This window comes from Copadichromis virginalis, linkage group LG22 (genome assembly GCF_057382275.1).
Source record: "Copadichromis virginalis isolate Kocher_CV1m ecotype Utaka linkage group LG22, C_Virginalis_male_GT1.1, whole genome shotgun sequence".
Lineage (NCBI taxonomy): Eukaryota > Metazoa > Chordata > Actinopteri > Cichliformes > Cichlidae > Copadichromis > Copadichromis virginalis.
In genome coordinates, this window is record NC_140638.1 from 8,028,083 (window position 1) to 8,046,156 (window position 18,074).

Here is an 18,074-nt window from a genome sequence, read left to right on the forward strand (position 1 = left end):
GCCGGATGGTATTAAAGGCACTGGAAAAGTCAAGAAACAGTATCCTGACCGTGCCTTTTCCCCCATCCAGGTGTGAGTGGGCTCTGTGTAGGAGGTACAGGATGGCATCCTCCACTCCGACACCCGCCTTGTATGATTATGTAAATGATTATTTAATTGAACTTGTAGATTATCAGCATGGTGATGTGAATCTGGAGCCTTTGATTTTGACTGTTATAAAAGAAAGGGTTAGTCTTAGTTTGAAGAAAAGAAATGGTTGGTATATTCAGTTAGTTCAGCTTTCCAACGCAAACAGAGCTTTTTCAATGGAACTTATGAGTTTTCAATACACTTTATTTTGAAAAGAAAAAGATCCCCACAGGAAATTGTCATCTGCTACAACGTAGCCACTTTACGACGCGAAGAGGAAAACACAAGCGATGTGCTATCAGATTGGCTCACGAGTCTTACCACCAAACGCCGGCAGTGTCGCAAACTGTTTACAAGTGTCACATAAAAATAAAAGCGACATGAGCATAAAGCAAAATGTACAAAAACCTGGATTTAATGATGTCCTCATATCAAAAACACGTTCATTACAAGGAATCTGGAAAAGTTATGTGTAAAAGAAAGTGACTATTATACAGGTTAAAAACAAAAATAAAGGAGGCTCCTGCTTCAGTTTTTTTAATAGCTGTTAAAAAAAACGTTTCTGTCTCTCATTCATTTAATCACGTTGAACCCTGTAAAACGCTCAGCGATTGCTGAACTACTAAAAGTGATGCTGGCCGTTAAGAATAATAACCGTAGAAAAAAATATACAGATATTATTATGTTAATAATATAAGGTAGTTTTGGTAAGATGGATCACTTCTATAAACCTCCTGCACTGCAGAATTTCTGAGTGACAAAGAGACCCACACAAACAGCTTCAGGGAAAAAAGTCAATTTTAATAAAAATGACCATATAACATTTATTAAAATCTAATAAAATTACAATTTGTAATCTACTTCCATTCAGGCCCATGTTGTGGGGTGCCAGGTCCCAGTGTTGAAAATAAATACATTTCATCATCATCATCATCATGGACTGCAGCTGCAGACAACTTATGGTTCTCTTTCCAAATCTCCCCTCACTCAATCAGTTTGTCACAGTGAAGCAGATAAAAACAGGGAAGCACACATTCGACAGCAGGGAAACATGAATTGAAGCCACAGGAGGGTTAAAGTAAGTCTACGACGCCGCACGCTCTGCTGTGCTTTCATCTTAGCCAAACACATTTTTTTTTTAAATGCACCAGGCAAAACATGATTAAAGTCCCCCACCATCCAGCTGATGTCTCGGGTGTCGGGACGTCCACGGTGCATGCGATTAAGAGACAAAACAAGAGTAAAAGTGTAAAAGTTTCCCACTGTAGTGTATCATTTGGTCATAGGGGAAACAACAGCTGACTGTTTTTAAAATAAGAGCCCTTTTTCTGTCCCTTACAAGGAAAAGATTCGCACTTTGGGAAATATGCTCATTACTAGTTTGATTAGAAGACAGATAAAACTATCATCTTTCATATGATAAATATGAACCGCTTGGCTTGGCACAAAGACAGGAAACAAGGGAGAAAAACAAACATTTAAGTTCATTGTTTAACAAATGTAATCTCTTTAATTGTTATGAAAAGAGAAAATCAAGCATAAATATTAACATTTTGCATGTCAAGTCTATCGTTTCTGACCAGATGGGGAGCTTTTGCAGAAATGCTACTTTGTTCAAATGTCCCCCCCCCCCATTATTATTATTATTATTATTATTATTATTATTATTATTATTATTATTATTATTATTATTATTATTATTTATGAAAGGAAAACTTGATTCAGTTATTGACTGCATTAAGGTTGAGCCCTTGATGCTCAATGTCTGGTCACAGCAGTAAAAATACTGCACTTATGCTATAAATGTGAAAATCCTAGGTGAGTTTCTTCTTGAGTTATCACATTCATACACTTGACCTCTAGCCCTGACCTTGAGGTCGAGGTCACTGAGATTTTTAGTAGATGCACCGATGCTATCAATTTCAAAATCCTACGCTGCCCTCCCTGCCACCCAAGTGATGACAGTACACTGTCAGCCTTTTACAGGCGAGGGGTTAAAAAAAATGAAAATTTGAAACAAATTGATTAGTGCAATTAGTCACAGACTGTATATAAAAGCTGGATGTGGCCATCACGACATCACCCACTGGTTAGTGCAGCACTGAGTTGAGAGTTTTAAAACTCGGGTGGCTAACATAGTGACTTGGCCACCCACAAATAATTTAAATTATTTAGCAAAAATAATTTACAGCATTAACTTTATTTTTCATTGATTAAGACTTAAAATTAGCAGCTGAGTCCATAAACTCTTCAGGAAAATGTTAACTGAGTTTACGGATCACATTAGAAGAATTTACTCATGGACTTCTATACAATATAATTTCAGAGACGCCCCCTACTGGCCATTAGAAAGAATGCAGGTTTGAGGCAAATTTTTTAAAAAGTCACAAATTTTTTGTGCACGTTTTGGCTGTGTACAAATGTACATGTTAATTAATGACAATTAAAGGTTCTGCTGGGGCTGATTTTGTTACAGCTGAAAACGAGCTGCTCCCCTCTTTCCAGTCTTTGTGCTGCCGGAGAAAGCGATAGAAAAATCCTCTAATCTAACCTCGCAGCAAGAATTCCCCCAAAAACTCTTTCTTTAAAAACCGTCTGCTGGAAAACATGATTCAGTAACAGACTGACTGTGTTTGTGTGTGTCCTTCTACCATGTGTACCATCGTTTAGGATTTAAATACTTAATTTAAGACCCGCAAAACAGACGTCACCACAGAAAAAAAAACATCAACCCACCCCCACAAAAAAAAAAAAACAAAGAAAAAAAAGGAAGTTAACCATTTTTCCACAAATACTGCAAAGTTCATGTGATGTTTGCGGGGCTGAAAGTGTGCGCGCAGGGTTGGAGGGTCTCCAGTCCAATTCCGCTACACTGTAATTAAAATCACATAAAATACATTCAGTCTCTTTCACACTACCGGCGGGAGAATCTGTTCTTGAATGCTTTGATAGTTTTGGCCATCATGGGGGCGATTTCTGTGGGGAAGAAGGAAACAGGAAGAAGTGATTTGTTAGATTAAAAGACACACACAGAAAAAAAGAAATCCTCAATGGTGCTTTCAGCAAGACTTACTTTTGACTTGAGGTTTTTCCCGGGCGGCGTGTCCTACTCCGCTCGGTGCAGAGAAGCGGGATGAACCAGCGGGAGGAGGGTTGTTTTGGGAGGAAGACGACTGGCTTGATTCTCCGGAGTAGTCAGTGGTAGCCGGTCTTATTCTGAAGGACACAGGAAGAAAGCCACTGTGGTGAATATTAAAAAAAAAACCTACACAGCTCTGTCTGCAGCCGTGTGCATCGATAGAGAAGATCTTCCTCCTCGTGATTTGAAACTCAGTCTGTGATATTTATCAGGAAATCTCTAAACATCCTCTCAGTTTCTCCCTGATCTTATTCTGTACTCACTTGATAGGAGCTGCAGCTGCTGTGGAGCTGGCTGTCGAACCACTGGTGGTTCCAAACTTCTCCTGTCGGCGGCGAACATCACGGGGCGGCTTGGCGGCAGAGTTTACGTACGCCATCTTAACCTGACGTCCTGTTAGAGGAAACAACACTCTCGGTCAAACACTCAACAGCCTTAAAAATATTAAAAAAACCATCATGAATCATAACTACAGAAACAAACAGAAAATCCCAAAATGCTTTTTCTTTGTGCTTTATGTGTCGATTTATACAAAACTGCAAAAGCTCGTCCCACCTTTGGGTTTGTTGGCATGCGCAGACGTGATATTCTGTGTGAGCATCCTTAGTCGCTCCTCGCGCTCGTCGTGCAGCCTCAGGTACAACTCCCTCCATGACTCGTACTCCTGCGGAGACTCCCGCTTGAAGTCGCGCCGACAGTGACGCATCCACAGCTCGTCCGATTCCTCCGTGAACCACTAAAAGGAGGCGAGAAGAATCTTCAAAAAGGGACGTATGCCCATATTTCTCATGACAAAAAGTGACATTAATACAACTTTCTCAACATCCAAACTTTATATTTTATAATATTTTCTGGAAAGCTGTAAACTTGCGCCAGACAGAAAAGATGGAGACAAAGAGGAAGGCGACCGACTTTAATGACGAATATGAACTTTAATGATGAATAACTGCTCTGCTTGTAAAAGTGTTACATGTGTAGCAGCCATTCAGAGTTCATCCTCCTAAGTTTCATAAAATACAGCTTGATAGTTTTTAACAAAGTTTGGAAAAAGAAAGCAAATGATGCTAAAAGATTTATCCACCTTATATTTCTATTGTGAAAACAAAACTTTTGCAGTTTGTGCAAATTAATTCTATTTCAGTGGAATAAAATAAGAAGTGAAAATTCTCTAGATTTTTCACTTCTTATAAAAACACCGGTGGCCACCAATGCTAGCACTCAGCCTCCTAGTAGATACACCTATGATATCAATCTGAAACTCTTACATCGCCTCGTTCTCGAGTTATCGCATTCACAAACCTGGGTGTCCACGCCGCTCACCTACCGGTACAACGGGGTGACAAAAATATCCCATCAGTCTTTTATGGCTGAAGGATAAAAATCAAAGAGGTCAATGTGGACGTTTTAGCTATTTTTGTGGCTACATTTTTCGATTCCACGCTCCTTCCTCAGATTAAGCTTTAAGATTAAAAGTTTCACTGAAGTCTGACATGTTACCTGGTTGCTCTGCTCGATGCGGTACAGCTGCTCTGGGGTACATCTCTCCAGAACCGGCTCCAGGATATCGAACGGCACTCCTCCCACCTCAGCGATCGCTGAAAGAGCAGAGAGGCATCGTCAGGGTGGGATTACACTTTTTGTTCATGTGCATGCACAGTTGCAGACCGTAGACACGTTCCTATTCGACAACACAAAAAGCAGTTGGGTGGAGTTCAGGCGAGGACCACATTTGAGTAGATACTGACTTTGAAAGACTGTGGAGACTTTCTGCTGTACTTTTATCCTTTGTTGTGAACTCTGATCACCTGGTACCTACACAGACCATCACAGTGAGTGAAGAGCAAAACAATAGCACCTTCAAGGCTATGAAATTGCCCCCACGCTATTCATGAACTTAGTCTCCGGCAAGGTTATTAGAGTTATCGTAAAGAGAAAGAGAAACTAAACTTCTCAATACACAAAAGCTAACCCTGATCTGAAACTGTACCGACTCCAAAATCTATTCTGTTCAAGGTGGGCCCAGACCTACATTGCTAAAATTATCCTGCAAATCAGTCCATCACTATCTGAGTAATCCTGCTAACAAACAGGGAAACAGATCAAACCAATCACATGCCTCTGTGATGAAACTAAAAACTAAAACGTAAAATCCTGCAGTTGTTTAAAAGCAGCAGGCAGAGAAATAAAAGTAAAACACAGAAATTAAACTTCAAAAACGACATGCTATACTACACTTTAGATAAAATTAAACTCCTCTCATCAGCTTTAATATTCATGGTCAAACTCCGTGGCATCATCAGGCCCTTGTTGCCCCCTGCAGGGAGGCTCAGAGACTGAGAGAAATACTGCATATCCACTCACAGTCGATGTTGTTCTGCAGGACACGGATGCATTGCTCGTACAGCGTCATCATCTTGGGCAGGTAGGCGGTCTTCGATCCTGAGTAGACCACCATCTTGGAGTTAAACCGCTTCCCCGTGAAGCCTGCATCATCCTCTTCATTGCACACAGGAACTGAAAGTGAAGCGAGCGAACGTCAGAGTGAGCCTGAATGTAGAGGATGAGGAAGAATGTTTGCAGATATGCTGATGCTGGCAAGAAAATCCAGATCAGATCGCAATGTGCACGAATGTGAGAAATCGCTCGCAGGTACATGTGTGACCTGATTCAGAAGTGCAAAGATACAGAATGAGGAAAAAAAGTCTAGAAAGCATCTGTCATTCAGTCAGAAGCGGTTCCTCTCTTCACCTGCTCCTCAGCCACAACTGCACTCAAGTTTCTGCATGAAGTGAGACGTTATGTCACAAAGTTAACTAAAAGTATTTGTTTCTAAGTTATAACAACAACCACTTAAAAAAAGAAAGAAAACATTTTAAGGCGCTTAATTTATGCACAAATACAGGCACAGAAAGACTCATGGAAGGGTTCACCTTTTTGATGCCAGAGTTTGGTGTTCTCATAGCAGTTAAACGAGAAATAACATAATGAAAAAGTTTTGATATTGGGGGCGAGGGCCTTACCTTTGCGTCTCTGAGGGGACAGCGGTGTGATGTCAATGGAGGGCAGAGGTCTGTAATTGGGCTGAATCGCTGGCAGCTGGATTTCAGGAACAGTCGGCACAGCTTCGTAAACCTACAACAAGATAAGAAACACTTTATTTATCCCAAAAGATGGGAAATGACTTATAGCAGCCAAATAATCAGAAACAACTCATTATTTGTCTGAAACTATCATAAAGGTAACAACAGCTCAGAAAGGTAAAGTAGGGTATCAATTAAACAAAAAATAAAAACAAAAGTCAAGACCTCAATAAAAGAAAATCTAAATATGACAGAAGAAGAAGCACAACTCTAAAATGAATGCTGGTCCTGGGGTATGAGATGGATACTAAACCTGCATAGTAACTGGATGCAGTGATGTGGAAACAGCTCATCAAAGTGAGGGATTTACTCAGAAAGAGAAGAGTTCAACAAGTTCAAGATTTGGCCAATCCCCCGTTTAAGGTCGTCTTCTTGTTCACATTCAGATGGTTTCACGAGCTGCTCTTTATCCTTTTGCTTTTGTAAAACATCCACTTTGTTTTTATTTTGGGGAAATAGATGAACTCATAGGGAGGTAGGAGGTAAAGATTGTGTTTGTGGCCAAGAGTTTCCACAGTTAAGGTCATTTCTGCTAAACCTTCTCTCTCAAACAATCAAGAACATTTCAGTCTGACAAACTCATGTTGCAGAACCTTGTGAATGTCAGTAAAACACAACAGCATCCCCCTGGTTGTGCTGCTGACCTGATGCTCTGACGTCAAGCTTTTAAACTGAACGCTTTCATTGGAAACTGCTTTATTCCAGCTGGAGACCCAGCTTTCAACTGTTGCAGCCGATACCTTCCTCTCACTGTCCCTGCTGAAGGTTCCTTCCTTTAATTAAAAATGGAGTTCTTCCTCCCCACTTTCACCAAGTGTCTGTTTTTCGAAGATTGACTTATTTATCGAGTTTTCATTCTAATAACATAGGGTCGTTATAATATAAAAGCACCCTGAGGTGACTTATTGAGAATTGATGCTATATAAATAAGTTTGAAATGAATCGTATTAATATTGTCCAACATTTGACACTTGCACAAGATGCTTTTGACACTCTTATTTGTTTATGTTGAATATGAAGCTCTTCCAGTACACGGTTAGTTCAGCATAGCATAAACATGGACTGACCTTTGTTTGCATTTCTCTGCTTTATCATCTGTATTTCTCACAGTTGCATCATAATTTACAAAATGAGGAACATTTTTTATTAAATAAGACCTTAAACTAGCGGTTTAGGCCATAAATGAATCATTAAAGTGTTTACTGAAGTCATAAACCATGTGGGCTTATAGGTAATTTTCCCACAGAATTTTACAAAGTTAAACATGTTCTTGCAACCAGAGGAGTCGCACCCTGCTGGCTGTTATAATGAACAATGCAGGTTTAAAGCACTCCTGTGCAGGCCTCACGTTTCAGACCCGGAGGCCACACCTATGTTGTATCTGCAATCTGTGGTTGGTGTTTCTACTTTCTGCTTCTCTCTGCATCGCCTTGACACCGGAGTTATCAACTGTTGCTAGGAAACAAAATCCCACAAGATAAAAGCAAAACTAAAGGCTAAAGGCATCTCACGGATCTGATGTTTTCACCAACATGACACCATCAGAGTTCTAACTGCAAAACCGACGGCAGCAAGCAGCAAGTTCTACAATCACTGCAGAGCCTTTAATGTCACAATGAGTGGATGAACCCTCTGCACTGTCGGTCTTTATCAATAAAGAGAAGGAACCCTACACAAATGTCAGCTGCAGTTTTCCTCACTGAAAAAACTCTGACAGCTGCAGAAGACGCTCACAGAGGGAGCTTGAGTTACGGCTCACTCCAAGGTTAGAAAAGTACGTTTACACCCTGAAAACTAAAGCTGAGTCATCGGTTTAAACACTGACTCATGCTTGAAATTAAAAAAATGCTCATCGATGCTATCAGAAATCTGCTCTGGGTCATTTTCTTCTACTCTCCAAGTCATCCGCCTTGAGGCGACTTTTGTTGTGATTTGGCGCTATATAAATAAAATTGAATTGAATTGAATCCTTAAGGACGATTTAACACCTGTTAGAGGTCTAGTTTTACCTTTTCACAGTGTTAAGCAGGAGTTTCTTTACAATAGCTGAACAGATCATGGCATCGCACAGACCTGACAGATTTCCCCATTTTGCTTATTTTCTATGTTGGTTAAATAAAAAGATAAATAACATGTTTAAAAACAGTCGGTACCTCCTTGCTTCTCGATGGCGTCGTCACCGCTGTCCCCGAATGCGTCCTCTTGGTACTCTGAGCGCCGTTTGCCTTGCGCGCTTTGGAAGAAGAAGAGGACGAAGAGGAGGATGCAGGTGGAGGTGTTCGTGTGCGATGGGAAGACGACGTTGACGAGGAGGAGTGAGACGGCCGACTGTGCGATGAAGATGAAGCTGACGGTGTCTTCTTTTTCTTCTTCACAGACGTCGGGGCGTCGTATGTGAGGAAGGACTCGAAGGACATGGTGGGCACCTCGAAGTCCTCTTCTTCCTCCTTAGGTGGAGAGTCCTTCGGCACTCGTGGTCGCCCTAAAAGATGAAGATCATAATTTATTATACTGCATTAATTTCTCTTAAAATATTCAACAAATGACAAATATAAAACAAAGACTTTAATCCAGGATTTTATTTTGGATTTATGGACATCAGCACTTTTATAAGAGTAGAATTTAAGGCAGGAAGCAAAGAAATCAGAAATCTTGTCTGGAGGTTCAAGCCACAATCGGAACGACGTAGTAGCCTATCTGGCTAACGGTGCAGCACAATTCACATGTTACTGCTCACAAAACAACAAATATGACCTGGACCTTTGAGCACAATGTCTGTGAAGACCCATTAGGTGACCACTCTGTGTAAACTAGATTCAAACCTGAGGAGGAGGAGTGATTCTTGTGAACGGACAGACAGACGGGTGCCTCGCCACAGCATAAGCATTTCTATTTTATTGGCCAGATGAGCTAAAAACCGAGAGGTGCATGACAAACTGACATAACCATAATTTTTTGTACGCACCGCCATTTGCAAGAGCACCAACAGTGACATCACCAACACCGACACGCCTGAATACCTCACCTAAGAGGCGTCCAGGAAGCGTCCCAGTCAGATGCCTAAACCACCTCATCTTGCTCCTGTCGATGTGGAGGAACAGCGTCTCCTTGTCCGATCTCTAACGTAGAGCCCAGGCATCCTTTAGATGAAACTCATTTCTGCTGATTGCATCAACGATCATCACTATAGGTGAGGGTGAGGACGCAGACTGACCGGTAAATCGACACGCTCCGTTCCCTCCAGCACAACGGACCGTTACAGCCTCCTCATAAGTGAAGTTTTAATTATTATTACATTATAAAAATTGTTAACTCCTAATTACTAGTGACTAACTAATTACTCAATCACCAAACAACACACACTCCTCTTCTGATTCACACATGCATGCTGTGGTTAATGAACCAAACAAGAAAACAGTTTGAAAATTTCACTTTGTCACTTCCTGTCAGAGGAGTTTCTCGTGCTGTTTCTACGATCGCTCAGTTCCTCAGAACAGGAAGTCACTCTGTGTTGTGGCCATATTTCTTGATCCAAGCTGATAAAACACACACAACCTTCCTGTTGCACAGAGCTGCACAAATGACCACACAATGATTGCCTTTAACCTTCTATAGTAATTGTTTTGGCTGTGGTATAAGTACCAGAAATCAAGAGTTAAATGACAGAAAGAAGATTATTTAAGTGCCCCTAAATCTCACGGCTTATTTCCTTCATAGCAAAGTAAAATATTACACAGTACAACAAGAAGATGATTATCTTTCAGTAAGACATTTATGGGCTTTTAGTGAGGAGAAGATGGTGTAGTTATAGTTTAAATTGTTATTCAGGCTACATGTAACAAATTAATTCTGACATGTTTGGTATCTTTAGATAAACTGGGATCTTGAGTGGAACATGAAAATTTTTTTCTGTGAACCTGATATTTGACTGCAGTCTTTTAAAGATTAAAAAGACTGGTCAACTGCTTTTAAAAGGTTAATTTGTTATTCAAATGAGACTCGAGTGATGCAGTCACCTGTATGCGCCCACAAGCAAGGCAACAGGAAGTTGTCTCAGCGAGCTGCAGATGTTTTGATTTTAAACTGTTTTAAAGTCCTCATAATTCTGCAGATGTTTTTTTCTTCTGTTATCTTTAGATTAACCACTGCTATCAGTTACTCGAGCAGCTGGTTATTGTTACCTGTAGTGGTTGGGGGCAGCTGCCTACATAGGCAGGGGCTGTAGCTCTTGTGAATTTTATTAATAAAGCGCCAAATAACAAAAACAGTCGCCTCAAGGCGCTTTATATTGTAAGGTGGACCCTACAACAATACATACAGAGAAAAAGCTAACAATCATATGACCCCCTATGAGCAAACACTTTAATGACAGGGGGAAGGAAAAACTCCCTTTTAACAGAAGAGAACCCTCCAGGAGAACCGAGCTCAGGGAGGGGCGGCCATCTGCTGCGACCGGTAGGAAGACAGGACAAAAGACATGCTGTGGAAGAGAGATCGAGATTAATAACAAGTATCGAACTCACCTTCATCTCCTCCTTTCTTCTTCTCCTCCTTCCTGCTGTCATGCGTGGTTGACTTCTTGCTGTGTTTGGCAGCCTTCTGTACCGGACTCTGATGTCTCTCTCGGTCTCCGCTTCGCTTCTTCCCCTGACTTCCTCCGCCTTCTCTATCGCTATTCGTCTGTGCGTGGCGTTGCCGCCGCTCCTCGTCTCGGTTTCGGTCGCTGTGGTGGTTCTTGCTCGGCTCCTTGTTTGGTTTGGTGTGGCGGACGTCTTTGCGGGAAACAGGGGGAGGAGGTGGTGGCGGGCTGGGTTCAGGTTCGGGCTCAGGGCTTTCGTATTCGTCTGAGTGATACCCTCCTCGCTGTGGGGGACTGTACTGGTCGTGCTGAGGAGGTGAGGGCGAATAGTTGGTGTGGTAACCTCTTTCCTCCTCTTCCTCCTCTACGTAGGAGCGGTCTTCCTCAGGCGAGGGCTCTCGGGGACGTTTATGGTCTCCTCTGCCGCTCGCGTCATGGCCTCGAGCCTGTGTGTGAGATCTGGAGCCGTGGCTGTTGGGTCTGAGGAAGAAAGATGGAGACAGAACTCAGTTTTTGCAGATGACGCCATTTAATTTTGGGGTTTTATTTTGAAGGTTTGGATCTTCTGTCCTGAAAAGTCATCGTTACATACGACCATTGCAGAAAGAGAGCACACAGCGTACAGACACATGAGAGCTAAAGTCATGCATGTCGAGGCAGAGGTGTGCAGCCGATACCTGTCTCCAGACTGAGGAACCAGTTTCTTCCATTTGGCTACGAGATTTTTTGCCACCTCTCCAGCTAATTCGTGTTTCCTGAAGGAGTTCACAGCCTTTCCCACTCCAGTTTCCTACGAGAGAAATTCCCAGATTTAACAGTCATGCTTTGGCAGCTCCAGGCAAGCGATTTAACTGGTCAGAAACAAGTTCAGGAGGGAAGCTGTCAACTTGCTGTCCCACTCATTTATCTAGAATATTTTCCCTCTGATTTTTGCATCGACAGTTTGGAGATGATGAAGCAACACATCCTTACCACCAATATGTCCACAGTCATAGGAAGCTCCCCGAGTCTTTTCAGAGTCTTCAGCAGCTGAAATAAAAAGAAAGGAAAAACAAAAATGTAACATTTGGAGAAAGAGTCCCGATTCCACCACAGAGCCTTTCCTTATTTTATGTTACAGTGATGGTTGTTCATATTAGACGAAGCCAAAGACTCAAATACTGCAGACGTGACCACCTGTTCTTCAAACCTTTTGTTTGTGAGATACAGTCAATCACAAGAAAGTTGGACTTAAGGGAGACAGAGTGTAAGATAAATTATTTTGAATCAAGAACCGTGTAAAAGCTACTCTGGTTGAGTCCAACAATAAAAATATAGAGCTGAAATTAAGCAGAATGAGTTTGTTTAAATTTATTTTCCTAAAACAGTTACTGAAGCTGCTGTTTTGGTAAATATTACTGTTGAGCCCCCGAAAGGTGACAGAGGAGATTATTCCTGCCTTTGTTTTAATCCACATGAAGAGTTGGCGTGTTGGTGTTGTACAGTTAAAGGAATAACCTGATGCTGCATTTAGTGCTCGTTACATGAGGGTTGGGCTCTGCTGGTCGTGAGCTCAGCCTGATACTGAACACGTGAAGATATGATGATTATCGCTGTGACTTTGGCTGCTGCTGTGCTTCATGCTTTGCAGTGGAAAAGTCCAGCAGATCCATTTGAACCTGAGGTGCTTCTATGACACACAGCAGCAGCCCAGGCTGGATTTCCACCAGCTCACGCTGCGCCTGTTTATCAGCTACAACTGTTAACTTTACTAAAGCTTCTAATTAGCCCACTGTTACTGTTTTCACACATAAAACCTGCTTTAAAATTTTCAAAAACTTTGAGAGCTCATCCTCAACTAACCTGGTCCCAACTAGCCCAGTGAATGGCTTTGGACAGTGAACACTGTGAGGTGTGAGGACTAAAAATGGAAAGACCACAAACTTTATTATTTTGTACTAAAATACACATAAGACAGCTAATTAAATGTATTTAGAACTTCTTTACGTTAAAATAAAGGCGGATTTTTATATAGCTGTATAAGTGGTCTGACCCACGTGATATTAAATTGAGCTGTAGTGTGGCCCGCCTGACACCTGTGGTTTAAACATATACACAACTGTTTCATAAAAACAATCCTTATAAGGAATTGTAACAACAGCAGTAAATTTGCTGGGACTGTTGTGGCCTGTTAACAGGTGACTGCTAGGCAACATAATGTAATCGTAGCATGATACAGATAAGAACCTTCAGAGGCCTAAATTTGCATCCACACTGGAAGAGATTTGCTCGTCTTGTGTCGCTTTTTAATGTATAATGTATTTACTAGCAGTCTAAAATTCTTTGGCACTGGTTTGGCATTGACCATGTGAGGAATTTCTTATGAGCATATACAAGAGCTAAAGTTTGTGGGGGTTTTGTCTTTGTACACTTTTGTCTTTTCATTTTATTTCCCAGTAAAAACAGAGGATTCAGATGCTAATCATCTTTAGGTTTCAGCAGGGATGCATCCACACAACACCTCCTTTTGAGACTCAGCAGAGCCAATTAAAATGTGGGACATTGTCTGAATACCTTAAATGGGTGGAGGGCTGATATGCTGTACAGGCCCAGGTAAAAAGTAGGACATGCGGTCACCCTTAATATAACATACACTGGAATGAGTGCATCTGGATAATGAGTAAAGAATCATGGGTGATGAATTTTTATTCATACATTTGTGCGGTTTCCTGTTATTTTGTCAAACATAAAATGAAGAAGCAGGGTATATTTCCTGTGCCAATTTGAAATATTTATTCTTAACTTTTCTCTTTAACGTCTGCAGAGTCTTCACAAGTAACACGAGATGATTTACCCTTTTGTGCTTGCCTTAAAAATGTCCCGCACTATTTCTAGTTTAAATAAAGGTCGACACATTTACAGATGGATCCCTACTGAAACCCAAAGATGTTATCCCATAGAACGGCAGCTGTAATAACAGTCTGAACACTGAACACAACCATTCAACGACTGCAAAACCAACTAAAACATCTCAAAAACATTTCATTTAAATTAAACACATTACATTAAAAAACAATAAACCGGGGAAGCTAGGGTAAACTCAAGGAAATTTTGAGCATTCAACAATTAATTTCCTACATTTCATGCCTCAATTTGCACTTTTTCCAAGATCAGTTTAGAAGGAAAAATAAAAAGGAAAAATCCTTTTTTTTTTTTTACATAAAGGATTTTTCCTTTATGTAAAGGAAAACACAGGAATCAGTTCAAAAGAATCTAAAATGAAATGCAATGAGACTCTAAGCTATTTTCAAATAATTATTCTCAATTTTTCTAATGTATCAATTTTTAAAACATTTTGTCGCCCATCAATATTTATTCTTCTGTTGTCTTTAGTTTGCCTGGTTCCTGACCAGTCAGACTGTAACGAGCTGACTGCTTTTGAGTCTTTGTATTTGGATCGGTAACCTCTTAAAATATTACTTTTCCATGTCTGAAATAAACTAACTCTCCATTTTCAACCTTTTCCATGTTCAGTAACAGATTCTGAGGTTTCAACCGAGCCTCTGGAGAAGACATAAGTCCTCTGCCCGAGGATTTCAAGGTACTGCTGCAAACGGTTCAAAAAAAAGTCTGAGATGTAGCTGAAGGCGACTACAGAGGGTCTTAAAGGCAATCGGTCTGTTACAGTCAGGCATGATGAGATAAAGGCAGGGATAAGATTCAGTGCGCCTTGATTACATGATTGCATTATTAGGTTTGCATTATTTGGGACCCAGTGGCAAGGCTTTGTGTTTTTGTTTGTCCTGCAAAGTCCGAGTCACTTAAACAACTGGTACATCACAATTCATTATATATTAAAACTGGAAAAGTAAACAGGGCGTTAAAGCAGATTTTCATGCATTTCCTCTCTGAGATTTTCTCGGTAGAGAGGCTCCATCTGCTCCGTGGACCTGCTTCATATGAAACTTGCAGCTGCTGCCTGACTCACACTATCTGCGCTCAGCTCTGCGCCATCACTGCTAAAGGATGAGGTGGCCTAACGTGGCAGAGCTGTTAGAAAACCTTTTCCCTCCTGATTTTTGCGTCTTCTTTTGCAGTTAAAGCTTCACTTGTGCAGCTTGTTTGTGCTCAGCAAACGCATCACACGCATCCACGCTGCTTTGTTACACACCAGCAGTAAACAAAGGCGAAGCCAAGAGGCCGTGTGTCACCATTTACACGCTTTTATCTCCAGTTTTCTTTAACAATAGACTCCGGGTTTGGACATGAGTAGGAGCCCAGCTCCAGTTAACCAGAATCGGGTAAATCTCAGAGGCCTGTCGCCGCTGAGCTGTCACTACTTTCTAACGTTAGCTAGCTGAACGGCTAACGAATGCTCTAGCTTCGAGTTTGGTTTTCGGGTAAAATATGTCGTGTTTGGTGCAGCTGCTCCGATAAAAGGCAGATAATAAATCCATATGTACTAACAACGAGCTGACAATCGTTACATTGAGCTGAAAATGTAGGGTTAAACAACTACGTTATAACAAGTTAAAACCCCTTAATTACTGTGACGTCCCACACGGTGCCTTCACAGGCTGTCGGAACACACTGAGATACTAAGAAACGACTGTGTTTGTGGTGACGCCCTTCTGAAATACTGTTGTTAAGATAAATTAAAAAAAAAGAAGATTACGTTAGACACAATAATAAATCACATAAATACGGTAAATGCCTCTCTACAATTTGAATTGATGCAATAACAGATAATGGTCATTTAGCAAGAAATACCCAGATATTGTCTTGTCCAAACTGGCCAAACGATTCAGCTAAACAGCCAAATAACATGCATTTACATTTTATTCAATCATTTGCATTTCAATTAAAGTCCCTAAAGGTCCCTGAAATATCAATTTAAACACTGCTACATAATTATGATTTACTAAATGATCAGCTTTTTATTTTTAATATATTTTAACTAGAGCCTGGCCGATCCCTTAGCCAATATCAGCTATTTGCAGTGTTTGAATCGGTGTCTGAATTTACAATGGTCAATAAATGAAAGTTAAGAAAGTAAAGAGATGGGAGAAACACCATTCAACCATATTATTAGTTGTGATGTTCCATAGTTTGTCCACCAGAGGGTGCTCTGCAGCTTCCCTGCTGGCAACAGGAGACAAATACAACAAACAAGTAAATAAATAATCAAACGTGGCTGATGTCAGGGAAATTTCTTTATGTTTTGTGTGTTTTAAAGATTAGAAATATCTAGATATATAAAAGAATATTGTATTTTTATCTAATCAGATATTGGTATCACTCACACTTTAAATTGAATGTATCCTATCTCTGAAATAAATCCCACAATTCTGTGGGCTACAGAGGGTCATGACATTTTCAGTTTATATAATCAATGTGTATGACTAATTTAAATAAGTTTAATTATATTACAATATATATTACAATATATAAATATATTACAATTACTTGCTATAACTGAAAATAAATGGTTGAAAAAAAAAAAAGATTCAGATTTTAAAACATCCAGGGAGACGACAGGCTGTGTGAATTGTTCTTACTGTGATGAGGTAAGATTTAAAAATGCAGAGCTGTTTAGGGAATTTGGTGTTTTCTGCATGACACAGTAAAAAAAATCACAAATATGAACGACACCATGCCAAAAGCTTTTGTTAATCTATTACTCAATAAGTTGCATTTTAGAAATGTGAAAATGTGTACGACTGGCACAGATGCAGCTTCTGTTAACAAGTAAATGACCTGATGCATGCTCAATCTTCCAGGTAATAAAATCCCTGAAAGTTGACTCTGTTAATCTGGATGTGGCGTTTTCAGTGGGAGAAATGTTTTGTCATTCAAGTGACTTTTTCAGTCTCTGCTTCACTGAGTGACTGAAGAACTCACTTGAATGAGTGACGAACTGTCATAAGCATTGTAGTGTTAAAACATGTTGAATTTCCTGACTGACAGACACCTGCCCCAATATCTACAGAGGACTGTCATTATAGGGACCTATAGAGTGAGTATTCCTCAGTGGCCTAGTTAACAGCTGAAGCTGCAGCCTCACACATGAGTGAGAAATGGAAATCCTATTAGCTATATTGGTTTAAGGAGGCAAGAGTAACTGTTTATATACCAAACACATCAATGCCCAGAATCAGTGTCAGATTAGTGGCAGGTATGATTTCCCTGGTGTATACTTTCATTATCCCTATAATAAATTACACCCAAATCATAATCCCAAACATCTGTTGTACACAGCAACAGACAGTGGAGATATTTACAGTACAACTATGGTTTATATTATGATTTCAACATGTAGAAATGATGAGAAGTATTAGAAATGTGAACTGTTGATCTTATTCTCCTAATGTCTTTTTTAAATACTTTCTTTATCATACAGTTATCCCAATGCTAATTTAATACTCTGCAAATGAATTAGATTAGCATTGTGTTGCAAATAAAGCTGCCACTTCAGGAAACTGCTGATGCTTCATCATCACAGTCTGAACCGAGAAATGTGAGAAGACAGAGTCGGAGAGCGAGCCGTGAACGCAGCATTTAAAAAACGTTACGACTTTCTGGGAGCCGTCGCCGTGACCGCGGCTTCCTCACGTCTGTCGGTCACGTTTCGCGGAACGATCGGTGCCGACCACCAAATGTGTCCGTGTCGACCTGCTGGGCCGTTACCTTTCGGGGCTCCTGGTTCTCCTGGAGCCGGGACTGAAGTCTCTCCACTGTTTCCAGCAGTTCCTCCGCCATGTTTACTGCTGGTACCCTGTCGCCCGGAAACGGTTTGATCCAGACCGATCAGAGAAAGGGAAGAAACGAGGCGACTTCCGGTACCTGGGACGACGGAGTTTAAAAAATAAAAGCCCAGTGCCAGGAAGAAAAAAACAAAACAAAAACAAAACATAAGTCAAACGTAATTCAACACGTACATTCATTTAAGATGTAGAATTATTTATTTATTTTTTACCCCTTAATGATTTAAAAACAATCTGAAAGCAAAATAAGCACAATAAAGTGAACTTACTATAAAAGTATTAGTTTGTTTTCCACAAAAAAAAAATGAACATAAAAAACTAAGCTTATGGCGTAAACTCACCCC

General features: G+C 40.5%; 1 protein-coding gene across 1 annotated transcript; it reads right to left on the minus strand.

Moving 5' to 3' along the window:
- Positions 1–909: 909 nt before the first annotated feature.
- Positions 910–17,766, minus strand: eloa (elongin A). Its single transcript, XM_085446122.1, has 12 exons — positions 17,654–17,766; positions 11,960–12,016; positions 11,665–11,777; positions 10,932–11,467; positions 8,562–8,890; positions 6,289–6,400; positions 5,630–5,782; positions 4,766–4,863; positions 3,824–4,004; positions 3,532–3,661; positions 3,203–3,345; positions 910–3,105 (listed from the first exon to the last, which is right to left on the minus strand). Exons 1-12 carry the CDS (start codon positions 17,723–17,725, stop codon positions 3,044–3,046), a joined length of 1,986 nt encoding a protein of 661 aa, XP_085302248.1. The 5' UTR covers positions 17,726–17,766; the 3' UTR covers positions 910–3,043.
- Positions 17,767–18,074: the final 308 nt, after the last annotated feature.